The 17983-nt window shown below is 41.3% G+C and overlaps 1 protein-coding gene across 3 annotated transcripts in view; it reads left to right on the forward strand.

The window, feature by feature from the left end:
- LOC122799718 (5-phosphohydroxy-L-lysine phospho-lyase-like) overlaps window positions 1–17983 on the forward strand; it is a 789953-nt gene that overhangs the window by 724541 nt on the left and 47429 nt on the right. For all 3 annotated transcript variants that reach the window (XM_044068965.1, XM_044068964.1, XM_044068963.1), the window contains one exon: window positions 1900–2030. In XM_044068965.1, coding sequence (XP_043924900.1) covers window positions 1900–2030 — 131 coding nt within the window. The remainder of the gene's footprint in view (window positions 1–1899; window positions 2031–17983) is intronic.

A 17983-nucleotide genomic window follows, 5' to 3' on the forward strand; every position in this document is an offset into this window, starting at 1 on the left:
CAGCATGTCTTTGGGATGTGGGAGGAAACCGGAGCACCCGGAGGAAACCCTACGCGACCACAGGGAGGACATGCAGACTCCGCACAGAAGGTACCCCAGCCGAAGATCGAACCAGAGAGCCTCTTGCTGTGAGTCAGCAATGCTAACCGCTGCACCACCGTGAGATTAGTCTTTCATAATGCTGAAATGAATATAACTTATGTTAGCATTGTACTGTCCTTTTAAATAAAACCAGGCACATCGTACCCTACCCGTTCCATATTAATGGATTTGAAGAGGTTTCCTGACTGAAATGGAGGACTAGCTCCCACCCCCCCTACACCAGAGTGTTAGTGTTGTATGTTCCAAGACCATACAGTCTTTATGTAAATGTACACATTACCATAAATGAACCTGTTTGAGGGAGCAGAGACAGTGAGTCAGGTTTTACTGTAATTGAAGCAAACACATAAACCCAGACATACAAAAACACACAAATTGTTTTTGATATGGCAAGTGAAATTTGACTACCGTACAAAAGAAGCAGTTAAGAACCCCCATCCAAAGCTAGGCTCACTGTACAGGATATCTCACTATTTAACAAACTCTGCAGAAGGACACATTGCATCAACCTTCCTGCTTCCTACTCTCCTCTGTGCCACTCCAGTGTGGATTAACCTACAAGGCTGGACAAGCCTCACAATCTAGCCTGCTCCAGCAATGTTATAATAAAGTTCCAAAATTTGCCACCAACTTGCCTTATAAAGCGTCTTGGTCTTAAACATTCATGGCTAGAACTACCCCACTATTTATCTTTCTCATTGCCACTAATCACACACAAACTTATCTATAAACTGGCCAATGCCTACTTCTAAGCAGCACTCTTCAGTGTTATTTCCCAAATAGACCACTTCGCCATGCCAACAAACTACTCCATATAACTTCATCTATCGATTTAGCTGGTGATTCCTTCTATCTATGTAGACTGTGGAACTCTTTGCACCAACTACTTAGACAAAATGACAATAACAAACTTTTTGGACTTAAACAACACTTACTGGACACATGGCTCCACTCTTGTTCCCCACCACCCTACCCTAAGATGTCTTCAAGTTGCTAGACAGCTTGTCCTCCCTTTTCCCTCCTCACTTATACAATAATTTTTAACATCATTATATTTGCCATATCGTGCTTTTTTTGCTGTTTGCAGTTCTTACTGATGCTCCACACTCAAAATGCTCCTGTCTAATTTATTTCTATCCTCCTTTTTCCTTCCTCACCAGCTCTAATGTATTAGCGTCTGTTTTTCCCTAATCTTTTCCACTCTTACATTCCTTTCTTTCTTCTTCCCAAATCCACTTATCCTAACTCCTCCAGCTCTAGACTTACCACCTGCCAGCTCCAATCTATTCCCTGAGATTCCTCTCTGCATCTACCTTTGTCTATGCTTTGTAATGCTCCGCAGCTACTGTCCCTCTCATGTTCCATACTGCTATGCAACTGGTACAGGAATGGGACTGATTTTTTGAAACTGAACTACCATGGGTTGCTTAGTATACGAAATTATCACCGTCAATATAATTTATTGTCAGTCAATAAGATTAACTCCTTTTTTGCTACTATTTGATCATAAGCTTATTTTGTATTATTATGCTATCCTGCTAGAAAATGATTATATCACTTTTTCTTGTGTGTACTTTGTCTTTCATACTGATGCATGTAGCTTTTCTCCCCAGATCTCTGCTGAAAAGGGTTACTTTGGTGACCCAGTCAGACTATCCCAGTAAACAAATGTTAACTTTCTAAAATAAGTATGATCATATTTATTTATTTTTATTTATGTGTAACGCCAGTCTGTGATACAACAATTTGTAATGATGTTCGATGACTATACACGAGTTTCAATTTCTTTTGTTTCAGGTTGAAGAGAGAAGGTATTATTTTAAGTAAAGATGGACCAGGAGGAAATGTTCTCAAATTTAAACCACCAATGTGCTTCAGTATGGATGATGCCAAATTTGTTGTTGAAAAAATCGATGAGATTTTAACAGGTAATGCATATTGTTATCACTTTAAGTAGTTTGAACTGTGCAAGTTTGTGGAATAACAACTGTATTTTCAGTAACATTCCAATTAAATTTACATTTTTATGCCTGAAAGCTACATATTCCTTAATGTTTCAAACATTGTATGACTGTATTTGGTATTTTTAACTCTGTTCATTACATATGTATTTTAAGGCTGTTTCAGGGGAGCACAGCCGCATATTTACTCAATAAAAAAATTATCTTCTTTTCAAGAAACACAGTTTCTTCAACCAGCCAGTGAGTTTCAGAAGCAAAGTAACGTATAACTAATTGGGCAGCTTTGTTAAATAGGCCTAAACGGTCAATGAAACGATAGATGACGAAGCCACGTGGTCTTTGAACATCATGTACCCTCATATTTTAAGACACAATTTGCGTTTGTTATATCAACAGTAGCATCTGAAGAAAATGTTATGGTTTAAAGTGTTGTCAACATTACATTAACATAAACAAAGTAAGCACAACTGTATAGAATTTGCAAAAGCAAACATCAGCAACACATGACCTGTATATAATGACATTTATCTATTGCCTTTATTCCCTCAAGCCAACTGTGATATTCACTTTGTATTTATATGGCATTTTGTCATTTACTCTGTATATAATGTCATGTAACTGTTGTGTTTTCCCCGAGCTGACTGAAATGGGCCCAGTGAGAGTACTGCTCTACCCTGGTTAACAAATTCAAAACAAAGAAGTAATAAATAGATACCATATACACTTGCTTATAAGTTGTGTACTGTAGAATGGTTCCGTACTGTAGTAGGCACATGATAGTCAAAGACAAAGTTATTGATTTCAAGCATTCCAAAATCCCTGGCCATAGGGTCAGTTTATTTATTTGTATTTGTTTTCCAGGGTAGAGCACTGATCTCCATGGACCTTTTATTTATTTGTATTTGTTTTCCAGGGTAGAGCACTGATCTCCATGGACCTTTTTCAGACTCCCCCCCCGAGTCACACAGTTGTATTACCAGTGCAGCAATTTCCAGGTCTGGTTGTATTTCCAAAAGACATTATCGTGCATGTTTTAGAACTGACTCTTGACTGTGACTGTAGCACCAGTTTATTAGTCTGTGTCAGTTCTTGTTGGAAGATGTGTGTATCTTTGGGGGATTCTTCGTCTGCACCTAGTTTGCAACCATTTGCAAATGTCAGAGGTCACTGACCTTTACCTTGACTTCAGAGAAACAGATGCCAAAAAGGAGTGGCCTCAGCACCAGGCCCTGGGGGACTCCAGTAGTGGTTGGCCTTTTTGTGGATAGAGATTCATCTATCCTGACTTCTTGTGTCCTATCTGTGAACCAGATGGCTGTCTAGCAAGTGACCTAGGCATTTCTACCTAGCCTAGCTTCTTGAGCTTGTCAACAATGTTTCAGTGGGGCATTGTATTGATTGCTTTGACCAGCTTGAGGTAGGCAATATACATCATTTTGCCCTCATCCATTGTTTTTGTGGCCTTCTTGAAGAAACCCACCAGGTTGAGTAGGCATAGCCTGTCCTTGATAAAACCAAACTGGGTTGGATTCATGCAAAATATTAAGTGCCGGGCTGAGTCCCTTGAAAAGTAATACTTGTAGCAAAAAGTACATGGTTGGATAGACATGTCCATTGGCTCCTTTTCAGACCTTCTAAGGAGAAAAGCATTCAGGGGTAACCATTCAATATTCTCAGAATCATTAATCCTAGTCCTGGACTAGAGAGACTGAATAATCGTACTAAATCCAAGATGGCTGTTTCTCGGAATATTCACTTTTCTCTGAGGTATGGTGATCTCAGAGTGAATATGTATAAGCCTTGAGGATATTTGAGTGTGGAGGGGAGGTCCCCTCCCCAGAAAAAAAAAAACAACTTTAAAGTGTATCTATGATGTTTGACATTCACCGTTTTCCTTCACTTTTGGACTTTTTTTTGTAATTCTAGGGTTTGCACTTTGATGTCTCAGAATACAATAGGGAGCCATATTCAGGAGGCTGGTGACAATTTTGGCGTCAGGCAGTGCACTCCTCAACTCTAGGTTACCAGTACCAGTGAGGAAGAAATTTTGTAGGTCTATATCTGGCACAGACTTTGAGTTAAGCCTCTGGTGGGACTGCCGTGGAGGTCAACACACCATCCGTCATAGACATGTCCTTGTAAGATGAATCGACCTTGTCATCAGTTGGGCCTAGAGCTGCTGTGCAGGCCTTGAGCTCCGAAGTGTGAGTACTGGTGTCCAGCACTAAGGGCTTTATCCCTTGGATTTTTGTTGGGGAGATCATTTTCAGGTAGTGGTCAACCACCTTCATTCTAAGGACTCAGACCACGACCCAAGACACAGAAACCTAAACATGTATCTGGACTGCATGTTCATATGATGCAGATAAATGTTAACTGAAACATGTTTCCTGTAAACACGGTTGAAGAACTACCTTTTTTTTTTGTGTTGTGCTTTTCAGTTATTTCTCTGGCTCATGAGTTATACACTTGAACTTGCCAGTTTGCTGCTTCGTTTAAAGAGTTCTTTCAGGCCCAGATGATTGGGTACATACAGCTGCTATGCTTGTCTGAACCTAGACCATTGGTTATTACTTCCAGTCCTTTAGGTCCTGGATGACGCTTTTCATGTGGTACCTTCGGTAGATCAGAATGCACATGTTCCTTTAAGAGCTATTCCAGTCATTGTGCACATGCATATAACTACTGAGCACATGCAGTGAGCATCCAAGGTGAAAGCATGCATTTGTGTAGTAGTCAGTTAATTAGTTAGTTCATTTAGTTTAATGTCACCGTTCTCCATCCTGATGTTTGTGTAATAAACTACTCGAACACCCAGCCTCATTGTCTTATTGAATACATACAAGATGAGCAACACCTTTGCAGCTTGATTCCCACCCTCTTGCCCTCCCAAAAAGCCAGTTCTCTTCTGTAGGGTCCATGAGTCCTACAAACTGTTGTGTAAGATCTTACCGTAACAGTAAATGTCCTTCATCTCATTGTTGCAGTGTTCTTTACTGCTAGGATATCCTTCCAAGGATAGCCGAATATCTGGTCAGCATACCAAAGCCTTCACACCTTCTGAACACTGTAACTCAGATGTATGTCCTACGTGCAAGGCATAAGGTACATATGTGACATATGAGCAGCTAATCCTCACAACTGAAGTGCTTCAGAAGAACTAGAGCAACCCCAGAGAAAAGTATTAACGGGTACATCCAGGAAGGGAAGAGGAAGAAGAAGATGAGGCTAAAACAAAGACCGCTTGGCAAGATGTTTTCATATTGTGTATAATTTGGTATAATTATTTAAACTGTGGTTGTTTTTTTGTATTTTTAAAGAATGTAAAATTATTGTTCTTTTATAAATGTTCTTAAAATGTTTTGTAATACTTTGAAACTTTTCAACCTGGGCATCCACTGAAAATGGGCTCCTACCCACTTGGACTTTCCCATTAATCAGAATGTCAATAAATAAATAAATAAATAAGACCAAGTAACGGCTTCCAGATGATCTCGTATCCGGACCCTTGAAAAAACAAGCACCAGAAGAGCCCACTGCCCTGGTAGATTGAACATGGACATAAGAGGAAAGCTGCTTGCCGTCAGAAGAATAGCAAAAAGAAATGGCCGTAGAATTCCGGGAGGAGATGGTTTGCTTAGGTACTGCCAAACCCAGTTTTCTGGCATGAAAAGAAACAAAAAAACTGCTCAGATTTTCTGATATATTTTGTCTTGTCCTAGTAATATCTGAGCTGTGTAAATTCAAGGAGTGAAGAACCCTCTCCATAGAATTCTGTGGAGAAGGGAAAAAAGAGGAAGGCGAACGGACTAATTCGAGGACAAATCATTATCCACTGTGGATGTAAAACATGGATTGTTATGAAGAGGCACCCTATCCCTTTGAAAAATCAAAAACTGTGGAACTGGCATGAGTTCCTGAAGTTCAGAGGCCTTCGTGGCAGAAGCAAAAGCCTCCAACAGTAAGTCTTCCAATTACAGTGTTGTAGGGAATAAGGGGACTGAGATTCAAAGGCAGACAAGTAGAAATAGCTGACAAATGAACAAATATGCCAAACCAGAACTGAGCAACCCACACAAATAAGAAAGAACAGTAGGAACCCAGACAGAAAAAGGGCCCAGATCATTTTTGAGACACCAAATAGAAAATCTCTTCCACTACTAGAAAGTCATATGTGGCTAAATGGGTTTCTGGCCTCCTGCAAAACCCGAACCATGTCCTCAGAAAATTGGTGATTGAAAGGAATCAAAACCCAGTGTGTCGATTGAAGGTGGACAACTGTGGGTGAATGAGACCCTTTGTCTTGGGTGAGAAAATCCATCCTGTGAGGTAACTTGTGATATTTGCCCCTCATCAGATGAAAGAGAAGGGGAAACAAGTGCTGTCTGGGCCAAAAGGGAGTCACCAGAAAGATTTTGGGTGTGTCCCACATGATCTTGTGCAGGACCTTTGGTAGTAGGGGAAGATGGGGGTGGGCACACAGAAGCATCCCCTTCCAAGAAAAGACATAGCGTCCACTTTCCCAAGCCAGAGGACTTGGCACTCTGGAACAGAACTGGGGAAGTTGTCTTTTCACAGGGGAGGCAAAAAGATTTATCTGAGGAGTACTCCCACAGATGTACAATGCCAAAAACTCCTCATTGTGAAGCATCCATTTGAGAGGATTTCTCCTGGACTTCCCAAAAAGTCTGCACCAGATTCTACCCTGAAGGAAAGTAGACTGTCTGAAGAACCAAGTGATGGCTGACTGCAAAATCCCAAGCCTGAAGAGCCAGACTGCAAAGAATGTAAGGTTTTGTGCCCCCTTACTTGTTGATGTACCACACAATTTTGGTATTGTCTGCAAATGCCTTTAGAGGACCTGGAACCCAAAGGGAGTGAAAAGCCTGGAGAGCTAAAATTGAGCCCTCATCGCCTTGATGTTGATGTGGTTTGCCAGTTATTGATGGGACCAAACATCCTGGACTTTTACATTGTTAGGTGAAATTTTTTTCTTTGAAAAAGTATCTGAAGCAGAGAAATGAAAGCGCTAGGATTTAAAACTTTTTTTTTGGTTACTGAAACTTTGCTTTTACAAGAATTGCTTTAGACTTTGGACTTAAACAGCACCACAAGTATTCTTCACCTGCTTTTAAAAGAACTGCTCTGGTGTTTTTAAGAAACAGAGTAACACTGACTACTCTGGATTACTGGTGGTTTTGTGTTTACAAGAACTTTCTTGGACTTAAAAGCAACATCACTGATCAACAGAGCCTTGTTTTATGATACGTTTTTACTTGTTATTGGAATAAATTGATTTTTTTGTTTTCTTACTTGGTTTGTGTTTCCGCCAGATCCTGCAGAGCCAAAGGAAAATGAGGGAGATGGTAAGCAGGAGTCTTGGGAAGAACAAAGAATGGAATAAGGAATTGGGACTTCCAAGTTATAAAATAACTATATTGAATAATGGAAATACCCAGATGTGGTTATCTGTTGCCAAACATGAAAAGAAAGAGTCAGCCTGAGGGACAGAGGAATCTGGTTGAGGGGTAGGGAAGACTGGATGTCAGACAGAGGCAGATTTATAAGGATAATAAAAATGTTTAGTCTTAAATCTGTGAGGGGGAATTCTCTGGCAAAATTCACTTAAAAACCCTCTTGCTTTTAGAAGGCTGCCTATGGGCAAAAGAATGTTAGATGGATAATTCCTCTTCAACTTAGGGATAGGGAAAACACAAAAAATGATTCAAATCCTGCATACCTTACTCTTATCGTGAACAGTTTTAAACAACTGTGCAAAAGCAGCACCAAAGATATTCTGGTTGTCTAAGGAGAAATCTAAGAGTTTGACCTTAATGTCTTCAGGTAAGGCCTGAAGATGAAACCAAGTGTGTCTCCTCATTACAGATCCAGATGCACCTGCCCTAGAGGACGCATCGGTAACAGCATAACTGCGTTTATTGGAATTGTGAGCAACCTGAGAGCCAGAAGTCTTACTGTCCAAATCGGGCACATCAGTCAAAATCTCCCCAAGTTAGCAGAAGAGCCAGGACATACCTAGTCATGTGCATCTGATAACTGATGGCCCTGAAGGTCAAAGTAACAGAAGTACACATGTTTTCCCCCAATTTCTTTTTCAATTTTATGTTGGACAAACTACCCTTACCACTCTCTGAGGCTGCTAAGTCCATTCCCATCAAGATGCTATTGTGGAAGATCTGAGAGCGTATCTAGATGGATCTCTGAACTTCAGGCTCTTATAGGCAGAGAGCATTTCCAAGCTTTTCTTAAGGACCGGGTCATCTTGTGGATAAACCAGTGCTTCATGCCCAAAGTGGCGACTGAAATACAGACGATAACTTATTTTTTCCCTTTTCTCAGAATAAGAATTCCTAAAACTGGATAGCACAATGAAGTAATCTCTATGATGCATCTTATAATAACCTCCCTTCAGGGGGAGTAACACATATTTAATCTAAAAAAAAAACCTCTTTATTAATCATAAATTCAAATGCACTGGAACAACTAGTCACCTCTCCCACTAGGGGAGATAATATACTAGACCTGATCATCACAAACATGAGGACAAAATGCTCCACACCGGAGGTATACCCCTCACTAGTGAGATCTGACCACAAACTAATCACCCTGGATATACATATCCCACCTCCACCCCCAACACAAAAGACCACAGTGAAAAACTTCTCAAAAGCAGACTTCACTCTTCTTAAGACTGAGATGGTATCCTTTAAGCCCACTGGACCAGTGGATACCACATCCCACAATGCTGAATCCTTCACAAATGCTTTCTATGGACAGCTCCAAGAATGCATGGATCATGCAATCCTAAATAAATCCAAGTCCCTCTCCACCAAAGGCAAGTGTCCTGTCTGGTGGACCTCAACCATTAACAAATTGTATAAAAAGAAGGAAGCTACTGCACGACAGAGCAAAATCCCATAAAGGGAAGACATCTCTGATCAACACTAGCAGAAAACTACGTTCTCTCATAAAAACATCCAAGGCCAACTTTGAGAGAAAAATCGCTAAGGACACTAAAGATAACCACAAAGCCTTCTTCAGCTACATTAGAAACCTGGGCGGAAACCCTCAGATATGCTCAGAGTTAGTTCACAACAACAAAAAATACACTGAACCCACAGGTATTGCCAACATTCTGGCTGACAGGTTCAGTGCAAATTTCTCCCCTCCCTCACCCCCAAAAGAAGAAATACTTATCCCAGCTGAATGTAATCTCCCTGTCATCTCAGACGTCCAGGTGAGGGCCGCCCTCAGCAAAGCTAAAAACACAGCATCAATGGGACCTGACGGTATCCCAGGTTGCGTGCTACGTGAACTCCAAGAGGAGCTAAACCCGCACATAAAAATGCTATTTAACCTTAGCCTTACTACAGGATATGTACCTGAACACTGGCGTACAGCAACAGTGGTCCCACTCCACAAAGGGGGTACCTCTACAAACCCTGGGAACTACCGCCCCATAAGCTTAACCAGCCTGGTCTGCAAAGCTATGGAAAGAATCATTATGGAACTCATAAACAGAGACATTGGGGACCAACAGACACTTGACCCCACCCATTTCAGCTTTGTAAAGGGCTGATCCTGCCTTTTGAACCTGGTTGACTTTTTCGAAACAGTCACTAGAGCCATTGATGAGGGCAAAGCAGTCCATACAGCCTACCTGGACTTGGCTAAGGCCTTCGACACAATACCCCACTCAGGCATCATAGATAAGCTCAACAGCTTAAATGTAAACCCTTATGTCACTAGATGGGTTGCAAACTGGCTAAAGGACAGAACCCATAAAGTTAAAATCGCTGGAGCAATGTCAGACTCAAAGCCAGTCACAAGTGGTGTCCCACAGGGATCTGTCCTGGGACCCCTCTTGTTCAGCATTTATTTCTCAGATGTTAAAGCAAACATGGGAGGGTTGTGGCTGACAAAGTTCGCAGATGACTGCAAACTAGGCGCCATAGTCGATACACCAGCGGACACCTACATCCTACAAAAAGGCCTCACAGAAACGGACAACTGGTGCCGGAGTCATGGCCTTAAACTAAATGCCAAAAATGTATAGTCATCCCTTTGGGAAAAACAAAGTACCCACAAATTATCACATAGACAGCAACCCACTGAGTACGGAAAAAGTAATCAGAGACCTAGGGACCCAAGTCGACAGCGACCTCTCATTTGACACCCACGTTGCCAAAGTGGTTAGAAAAACATTCTACCTTGCACACCTTATCATGAAGGGATTCACATCCAGATCCAAGGATGTCATTGTACCCCTATACTCCTCCCTCATCAAACCCATGATTGAGTACAATGCCCCATTTGGTATGTACCTCACCCGGCATTTGCAACAGCTGGAGAGACCACAAAAGTACCTCACCAAGAGGATCAAGGGTCTCCAACATATGTCTTATTCTGCCAGACTAAAGAAACTCCAGCTCTATTCAGTAGCATACCGCCTGCTCAGAGGTGATCTCTGCCTGACGTACAAGGTCATGTCCAATCAGGAACTGATGGACATGCTCCACCTCAAAAAATCCAAATCCATCAGAACCACGAGAGCTAAAGACTTAAACCTCAGCACAAGTATGAATAGGACATGCTGGAGGGATAGATTCATAACCCAGAGGCTTCCCATGCTCTGGAACAAGATCCCAGTTCATGTTAGGCAGAGCCCCTCACTGACTCTCTTCAAGAGAAATCTTGATGAGTGGATGGGAGATCGTATGTTTACCTCAGGGGTCACCTCTGTGTCACTACTAGACAGGGGCTCAGTAAACTAATTCTTTTATATAAGGGGACCTTCACTGTGTCACTACTAGACAGAGGCACAGTATTCTAAATCTGTTCTGTGCATTTTGTACCATTTTATGGGGTGGCGAAAGCCACATCACTATGGCTAGGCTTACAAACGCCCCAGGGCAGATAGCCTAGTACTAAACTATGAAACTATTACCTGATGGATGCATTTCTTGGTTTTAACTACTTAATCTTCACAGGATTTCCCCTTTTGTAAGAGATTTCTTACTTGAGGGAGTCAGGAAGACGGTGTGAGTCTTGGGGAGGCTGCTCAGAACAAGAGGAAGAGTCTTGCATTCACAGTCTTTTAATGTTCGTAGATATCTTAAATTTTAACTGAATGTACCTAACCTAAGTTAAAAAATCAAACCAGACGTGCTGCCATAATACAAGGAAAAGAAAGACTGTTAATAATTTCTGCATGGACTACCAACGGTACTGCTTTTTGTTACCACTAACCTTGGAAACAAATTCCTGATAGTATTACAGCTCACTTTACTAGGGCCATGGATACCACCACAGTCTTTCTTAGGGGCTGTTCAGTCAGGTAATATTGCAAGTGGTCACCTGGTCTTCTGTCCACACCTTTGTTTAAGTACTACAATTTAGGAGCCATGTTGTGGTCAATGGTGGGTATTGTCTGACCCATTCTGTAGGGTCTAATGTCCCCTGGTCTTGTTTCTGGCCAGGTACCCACTCTGGTCTAGCTCTGGGGGTTATTCTAAGAGTCAGTACTGCAAAAATGAACTACAAATAACGTAGTACACTTGTGTTAAGAGCTCACAGTAATTAAAGATGTCCAAGGAGATTTCACTATTGCAATACCAGTTCCCTTCCTCCAGTCCTTTTCCCATGTCCACTGCCCTGAGGGTGGGGTGAATACCCAGTTCATGTCCCCCGTCAGTTCCCTTCTCCTGATATCCATCATGCAACCTTTGTAAGTGGGTAGGACCATCCCTGGGAATCCAGGGTGAACTGCTTGAACTATAGGACAAGAAAAGCAAAAAGCAACGCCAGTGCTGCTAAGTAATTTTATTTGTGGACCCACACTCTATGGTTTTGCTTAGGAAGAGCTTTGTCAATAAAATATCCAAACCAACATAAGACTTTTAAAACCCAGAAGGCAATCATGAAAAATCACATGATGGTGTAATAGAATATAGAATAAAAATGCTGTGGAGATATGAAATAAGTCAACATCAAACTATTAAAGAAAATCAGTACAGCAACCCATTAACGAAAACAATAGAGCAACTCTGTAAACACGGTATTGAATGCCGTCGCTATGTATTTATAAAAGCACATGTGATAATTTACTGAAAAAAAATCAAATAAAAAAGAATACCAAGGCACTTTTGTATACAAACAGCAGCTAATTACAAATGCAAGTAAGAAATATGAAATGGTGTAATGATATCCCTTGCAAAACTGTAAAATAGCAAAAATAATATTTCTATTATAATATGATAATGCAGTTAATATGAACTACAGTGTATCAATTCATATTTCTTCGTTTAGAACTTTTTTTTGGAAACTCACCAATTTACAATCAATTGCTTTTCAATTTTATCAAGCAACTTACGTTTTTGAGAATTTAACTGTAAGCCAATTAATTTATCAGTACCTATAAATGAAAAAAGGGCACTGGTATGGATTAAATGATGATGGAAAGGGGCAGTTTGTGCACATCCACAATTAATATCCCTTAAATGGGCAGATGTGCATTATTTACAAGGACAGGAAGTCTGCCGGACATAGGTCCCTCAAGAGCAAGCTACCATGCCCACCACCCAGTCATTGTTGCAAGTCATTAGTGGACGCATCTTGTAAGTATGTATTTTATTGATAGATTTTTTTTTTTTTTATATATCTTCCTATAAAAAGTGCAATTTCCGTAGGGAAAATATCTCTTAGAGGGCTTTGTGGAAATTGACTGAAAAGTCCCCAATGGATGATGTTTCTTTTACTTAGAAAAAAAATCCATATAACTAGAATCTTCCCCCTTCTGTATGGCATCTTACACTGAAGGGATAATATACTAGAAAAAAATTTGTCACCCATCAATAGATACCAATATTTGTTCAAAACTTGTCTAATCTTAAATGCATTGGTGCCATACGTACTACTAAAACTTACAGGAGTGGACTGACTTGAAACCAAACTGAGTTGTTTAGACAAAACTTGTTAAAGTGTAATAGTTAATGCTAGCTTATAACCCCTGTTGACATCATGTAGTCTATAACCCCTGACTAGGAATCTCTCCTTCATGTTTTAGGATTCCTGGTTCAGATTGGACCAATTGCTACTATAAACATCTCAGACTTAAAAATGTGGGCACAGGTATGTTATGTGTAACATATGGAAGATGAAAACTGCTGGCAGAAAATATAGAATTGTGTTCAAAAGGTTTTCTATAAAGACATGAACTAATGCTGCCATCAGTAAGCTACCTGTAACATCCAAAAAATTATGGTAGGCATACTTCGATCCTGAGGGATCATGGGTTTGCACCCCTGTTGAACTGATTCAGGTAGTGCCTTCTGTGGCTGTGCAGTCTGGGAGTGGCAGTCCTCTCTGCATTCTGAACAGCAGTAGGCAGATGTCAGTCTGGTATCATGGGCATGGGTCTTCCTGAGGGGTCTCATGTCCTCCGCTCCCTTTGCCAAGGTAGTTTAGTACATACTAAGAGCTTCCGTCATATGTCCATGTAGCACAATTTAGATTGTTCTTTTCTTTCCAGACTCCAGCCCTCCAAAGAGGATGTCTTTCAGTACTTGGCCATCCATCGTGTATCAGACATGACCCAACCAGCTCGTATGCCTGTTTCAGGAGGGTGAACACTGAGGTGGTGTCTGTCCTCTCAAGCACTGCAATGTTGAGGATCTTGACCTGCCATGAGATACTGTGTATGTGCCTGAGGCAGTGCGTATGGAATATGTTAAACCAATGCTCCTGTTTTGAGCACAAATTATATGTTTCACTACCATATGGTAGTGTGCTCAAAATACAGGCTGTGTAAACCTACACCTTTGTGTGCACAATGAGCATATTGTTAGCCATACCTTCTTTGTCAGGGTAGGGAGCAGAACCAACCTCTGTATATTGCTTTAATTGACCTGACCAAGGCATTCGCCTTCGTCATTAGGAAAGATCTTTTCTTGATTCTGGCTATGATCAGCTGTCTCCCAACACTGTTCAGCATTATCAGGGGCTTCCACGAAGGTAGGAGGGGACCATCATGTACAATGGATCCCCATCCGAACCTTTTGATATTCTCAGTAAAGTGTAGCAGAGGTGTGTACTGGCTCTAACATTGTTTGGCATATTCTTTTCAATTATATTGAAATTTGCTTTTGGAACTGCTACAGGGGGTATCTTTCTCTAAACCAGCATGGATGACAACCCCTTCGAACTGTCAAGGCTTAGAACGAAGACCATGATCCTTAGGAAGTGTCTGAGGGAGTTCCTGTTTGCTGATGACGCAGCTATTGCTGCTCGCACTCAGCAGGAACTTTAGTCACTCATGACTTGCTCTGCAGATGCATGAATGGAATTTGGCCTCACAATCAGCTTAAAAAAGACCCAGGTGATGGGCCAAAATGTGGACCAAGAGCCAGGATGAGTGACTGTGAGCTGGAGGTCATCCGTAAGTTTATGTACTTAAGCTCTACGGTATCGGACAACTTGTTGCTTGATAGCAAGCTCAACAAGCGCATTGGAAAAGCCGTCACAACATTTTTCTAGAAATTAGTAACAAAGAAAGCAGTGTAGATGTAAAATTAATATCCCCAAGCAAAGGGGATTCCTCCCTAGTCCAATTCTAGTGCAACTTGGACAATTGGATGGGAAACTAGACATGCATCCCTGGTTTGGCACCTGTGTCTCTAATGGACACAGGTAACCTGTAAATGGTTCATGTCCCAGGCCCATGCTTACACTTATCAAGGGTAGCAGAACTCATCAGAGATTTGGGATGCATGGCTAGGCTTAAAAAGGCCCTTGTGGTTGCTAGCCTAGTAAACACCTATGAACCTGTGAAAGAAGATTAATGTCATTGGTGTGGCCTGTCCAAATCATTAAACATTTGTCCAAATAATGCTTCCACAAATTTATGTGGATCAGAAAATAATTAAATGAACTGTAACCCCAACTTTTAAAAGACGTCCATGAATAAGTCAGCATAAATGGGGGTGAAAGTGTCACCACAGACATGCATTCAAGTTGTAATTAACTGTGTTTAAAATAAAATGCCTAACTTTCTAGTACCAATTGCAGTAAATGTACTATAAAAACAGAAAACTGTTGGGAGTACATGTCAGACACATCAAGAAAGTGTTGGAACTGCCCAAAGACCTACATCATGTGAAACACTGGTGTATGATGCTTATACATCAAGTGTACAACACGAGTGATGTAGTCTCAATAAAGATCTCATCCATTATTAGGAGAAATTCATTCATATCCTTGATACAGGCCCAAACAAAAGGTAAAAAGAAGCTAAGCATTTTTCTAAAAATACTGACAAAGGCTTAGTCAAAGATAAGCATACTTTTTGTTGGTCCACTCGGAGCTCATGTGTACCAGTCCAACCCCTAGTAACCAATGTCCACGCCAGGTCTAACAGCTACTCTCCAACCCCCCACACACACTTAATCCATTTTTACTGGGATCAGTCATGGATCCTGAGGGTGTCCTGGGGGCTCAGTTTCTCTGTGCTTCCATCTTGGGGGGTTATGACCTACCCACTCCCTTTCCCTACCCCCCACCCACATTTATTATGTCTGAGGGCAACTGCCCTCTCTTTGGACAACACCTCCCCATAGGGAGAGTATGAACGAGCACCCCCCACCTTGGATGGATGTTTCTTGTGGCATTTCTTCTACTGTGAACAGCCATCTTTTTAGCTGGTAGCTTATATTTTGTTTGCAAATCATTTCGAATTGCTCTGTTTTACTTACTGGATAGCCTTATGTCACTCAGCTGGGAAAAAAAGTACAGTTGTGTAATTTCTTACCATAACAGTTCTCTTCTGTGTTGCAGTATTCCTTATGTAAGGGATCTCCTGCCAAGGATAGCCCAATGTCTGGTCAGTATACCAAAGCCTTTAATATTTACAGGCATTGTACAACACATGTATGCTCCCCACGCAACGTGTAGGGCATAAAGGTGGCATATGGATGTGCAAACCTCAGAACTGAAAATCCCCTGGAAAAGAGAATATCCTTAGGGACCAGGAGGAACATGTCCAGAAGGATGAAAAAGAAAAGAATCCCTGGCCAACAGGGCAGGAAGAATAGGCAAAGCAGAGGGGATAGGAAGGAGGGAGAGAAATACTGCAACAGTGAAGAGAAATACATCTACTTTTATGGTAAGATTTTACGCAACTGTACCATCTCTTTCCATATCACTGTTGCAGTATTTATGTAAGGGGAGTATGAAAGCTCAAGAGGAAACCTGGGGGGGTACTAAAGAACTCTCTATAAACTCATGCAGGATAACCCTGGCAAGCTAGCTCTTGCTCAGGAAACAACATCCAACTTGTAATGCAGCCTTAAGGATGGAATTGGTATCCAGACCTTTGAAAAAGACACCAGAAGAAGCAACACCTCTGGTAGAATGAGCTTTTACTGAAGATAAGATATTATTCTTCTGTGATTGAAAGTATATTTTAAATATATTTTAAACATTTTATATGCATCTCTTCAACTTTGTAATTGCTTTTTGTATTTGTTCCTGTATAATAATTGTACAATATACTGTTGTTTAACTGTGCAGCTTTTCTCCCCGGGACTCCACTGAAAATGGGTTTCTAACCCAGTGGACTTTCTGGGTCAACAAATGTCAATTGATAAATAATAAATTACCATGGCAAAAATAACAAAAGGAAATGACATTAGGAATCCAGGAAGACATGGTTTATTTAGAGACTGCCAAGCCCAAAGACCTGGGATGAAAGGAAGCAAAAAGTTACTCAGATTTGTGACTAGCCTTAGTTGATGTTGTTGTTGTTGTTTGTCTTTCAGCTTTTTCCCGGTAAGGGGTTGCCACAGAGGAACTCAGGTCTGCTAATGATTAGCAGTAGATTTTTACGAAACGCCGAGGTGCCAGCTCGACGCCCAACCTTCAACGAAGGTACGCCCATTTATGCACATTTGTCTTTCGAACGCTACCCAACCCCAGGGAAGACATGCAAACTCCACACAGAAGGCACTCCCAAGCCAAGCCGAGAATCGAACGGGAGAACCTCTTGCTGTGAGGTAACAACGCTACCGCCGTATCACCATGGCACCGTGACTAGCCTTAGTCTTGTACAAATATATGAGCTGTCTATGCAAATCCAAGGTGTTAAGAACCTTCTCACTGGTAGACTGCAGAAAAGGAAGAAAGGAAGCCAGATTAATAAACTGATTAAGAGACAGCTCACTGACCACCTTGGGCATAAATTTGCACAAAGAGTAAAAAAAACTAAAAAAGGAGGAACAGCCATGAGAGCCTGAAGCTCAGATATTCTCTTAGTTGAAATAAGGGCTAAAAGAACAGTCTTCCAAGTGTAGTGTTGTAAGGAGGCTGAAGCAGCAGGCTCAAAAGGAGCTTGAGTCAATTTTTCAAGAACAAAGTCAAGGTCCCAAGAAGGAGGAATAGGCTTCTTGGGAGACCTGATATTTAGGACACCTTTATGAAATTATTTCACCTCACATCTAGAGGCCAGAGGAGGATTTAAGGGCGGACAAACAGAAATTGTAGACAGTTGAGCTCATCGCATGGAGCAGATCATACAAATTTGTGTGTGAACCATAGGAATCAGCACTGAAAAGGGATCCTGTTTTCGAGAGAGGCACCTGACAGAAAATCTCTTACAGTTGGACAAATATTTCATGGTAGTGGGTTTCCTGGCCTCTTGCAGGACCTGAAGCACATCCTCAGAAAAGAGGTACTTAAAAAGGATCAAAACCCTATCATCCATGGTCCCTATCATCCATGGTATCAGTTGAAGAGTGGACAAGTGAGGATGGATAAGAGACCCCTTGTCTTGTCTAAGAAGGTCCACCCAGTGAGGTAACTTGTGGCAGTTGCCCCTGACCAAGTGAGGAAGAAGGGGGAGCCACTGC

The sequence above is a fragment of the Protopterus annectens genome, chromosome 4.part0, assembly GCF_019279795.1.
Source record: "Protopterus annectens isolate FY-2018-M chromosome 4.part0, PAN1.0, whole genome shotgun sequence".
In the NCBI taxonomy this organism is placed as follows: Eukaryota; Metazoa; Chordata; order Ceratodontiformes; family Protopteridae; genus Protopterus; species Protopterus annectens.